This window comes from Trypanosoma conorhini, assembly GCF_003719485.1.
Source record: "Trypanosoma conorhini strain 025E chromosome Unknown Tco_14.4_contig_01499, whole genome shotgun sequence".
NCBI classification, from domain to species: domain Eukaryota; phylum Euglenozoa; class Kinetoplastea; order Trypanosomatida; family Trypanosomatidae; genus Trypanosoma; species Trypanosoma conorhini.
Window position 1 is genome coordinate 1 of NW_021705594.1, and position 1,899 is coordinate 1,899.

The 1,899-nt window shown below is 60.8% G+C and overlaps 1 protein-coding gene across 1 annotated transcript; it reads right to left on the bottom strand.

The window, feature by feature from the left end:
• Nucleotides 1-1,660, bottom strand: Tco025E_10153 (trans-sialidase; the record flags this gene model as incomplete). Its single annotated transcript, XM_029376940.1, has 1 exon — nt 1-1,660. A coding segment is annotated over one exon (1,660 nt), but the record flags the coding sequence as incomplete, so codon positions are not given.
• Nucleotides 1,661-1,899: the final 239 nt, after the last annotated feature.

A 1,899-nucleotide genomic window follows, 5' to 3' on the forward strand; every position in this document is an offset into this window, starting at 1 on the left:
TCATCCTCGCGCCCAGCAGAGGAGTGTTTCTCTCCGGCACCGCGTGGATGACCACTGTCGCCACGAGAGCGAACTCGTTGTTCGCAAAGTAGTACGGCTGGTTCTGCCCCAGTTTCCCCACGGGCCACTCCGCCCCCGCCCCGGCGCCTTTGAACGTCACGCCGCTGACAATCCCCGCCGTGCTCGCCACTGCCCCAGCTGTCACTGTGGCGTCGACGCAGCGGTACTCGTCCTTCCATGCAGTCTTCTCCAACGTGTTGGACAGTAGTCCCACCAGTCCTTCCGTGGGAACAGAGCTTTTGCACACGCCCTTTAGTGCGGGCACGGCATCACTGCCAGTGGAGGTGCACTCTTTCAAGGCCTTGTCCAATGCGGTCCACTTTTTCACCACTTCCTTGATCTCCTGCAGCTTCGCAGTCAGGGGCACAGAAACGAGGCTGTACGACTCTCCATCTTCAGCCTTCTTCTCGTACAGTGCAATTAACTCCTCCTTCGCAGCGCTTTTGTACAGCAGGGAGCTGGCGGCGGCGCTGTGGCTTTCATCGGACACCGCCCCAACGTCATATACGCGTTGCATGTCTGTCGCCCAAAGATGCAGCCGAGCCTTTGCGGCGTCGCCTTCCGCCGAGTACACCGGCGTGGTGAGGAGCATCACCTTCTTGTCCCCGAATTCTGCGGTGGTGAAGCCGCTCTGCACGCCGTGCCCTCCCTGGCGCTTCAGCGAGTTGCCCCACACGCGGGTAATCGGCTCACCCGCGCGATACCACTGCCTCCCAGGGGATCCGTACACGTCGTAGTAGCCGCCCGCACAGTGAGCCATCGCGAGGAGGCCTCCGTCCTCCCCCCACTCCACGATGGACGGGTCCCTGCAGCCCGCACCGGCCGTATCGTACGAAAGCTCCCATTTATTATCTGACGGAGTGAAGCGCATGACCAGCAGAACACTCTTTCCATCCTTGTCCGTGGCCTGCATGGGGAACGCAAGCGTGCCGTCGCTCAGCACTACACCCGAGCCCCCGCCGCCAACCAGCCGAGTCAGGGATTGAACTCTTCTTACGGTTCCGGGCTCCACTGAGTGGGGCTTACCCCACTCGATTTTCTTCCCCGCACCATCCTCGTCAGTGACAGTTCCCTTCACCAGGAAAAGCTTCCAGCCAGCCTTGCCGTAAGACTCATTCGTAGGCGTCGCACGTCCGTAGTTTCCCAGCAGCATGTAGACATCGTTGCCGTGCACAACTGTTGTTGGCCGCATTATACCCCCTGCCACCTCCTCGCCTTTTTTTAGCAGCTGGGTGCGGAAGGAGCTTGTCCCCGCTGCCGCGGGCTCCATTGCAGCACCCTCACCTGGCCTGAGCAGCCTCGACGCAATCCCGGTAAAGCCGCCGTCAGTGGCGCCCTGTTGCTTCTTGCAGTGAGCCTCAGCAACGACAAACACATCGTCCCCCACCTTCACAAGGCTGGGCACACGCAGCGAGGTGACTGACCCGTCAGCGGCCGCAACCTCCTTCCATTCAGCTTCAGGTACCGCTGTCGTCCCTCCCAATGGATTAGTGGGCGCCTGGGCGACAGCGTTGGCCTCAGCCCCATTGCTGCCGCACATCAGCAACACGCAGAGGAGGATCAGCGGCAGCGAGGCAGAGGAAAACAGATGCCGGGGCATGTTGGGCCGCAGCTGCTCACTCTCTTCTTTACTTCCTTGCGGTGGTTCCGTGCAGGCCGCGTATGTGTGCGTTCTTAGCCGCAAAGCCTTCGAGGCGCACAGTAGCGGCAAGCAGCGTTTGCTCGCTTTTTCCTTCAGCGTGTGTGTGGAAGAGAGAAGCAGCAGAGAAAAAAGGAAGGAAAACACACCGCATGCGTGCCGGCACACCGACAGAAGAGGGAGTTAAGAACGGCGCGGCC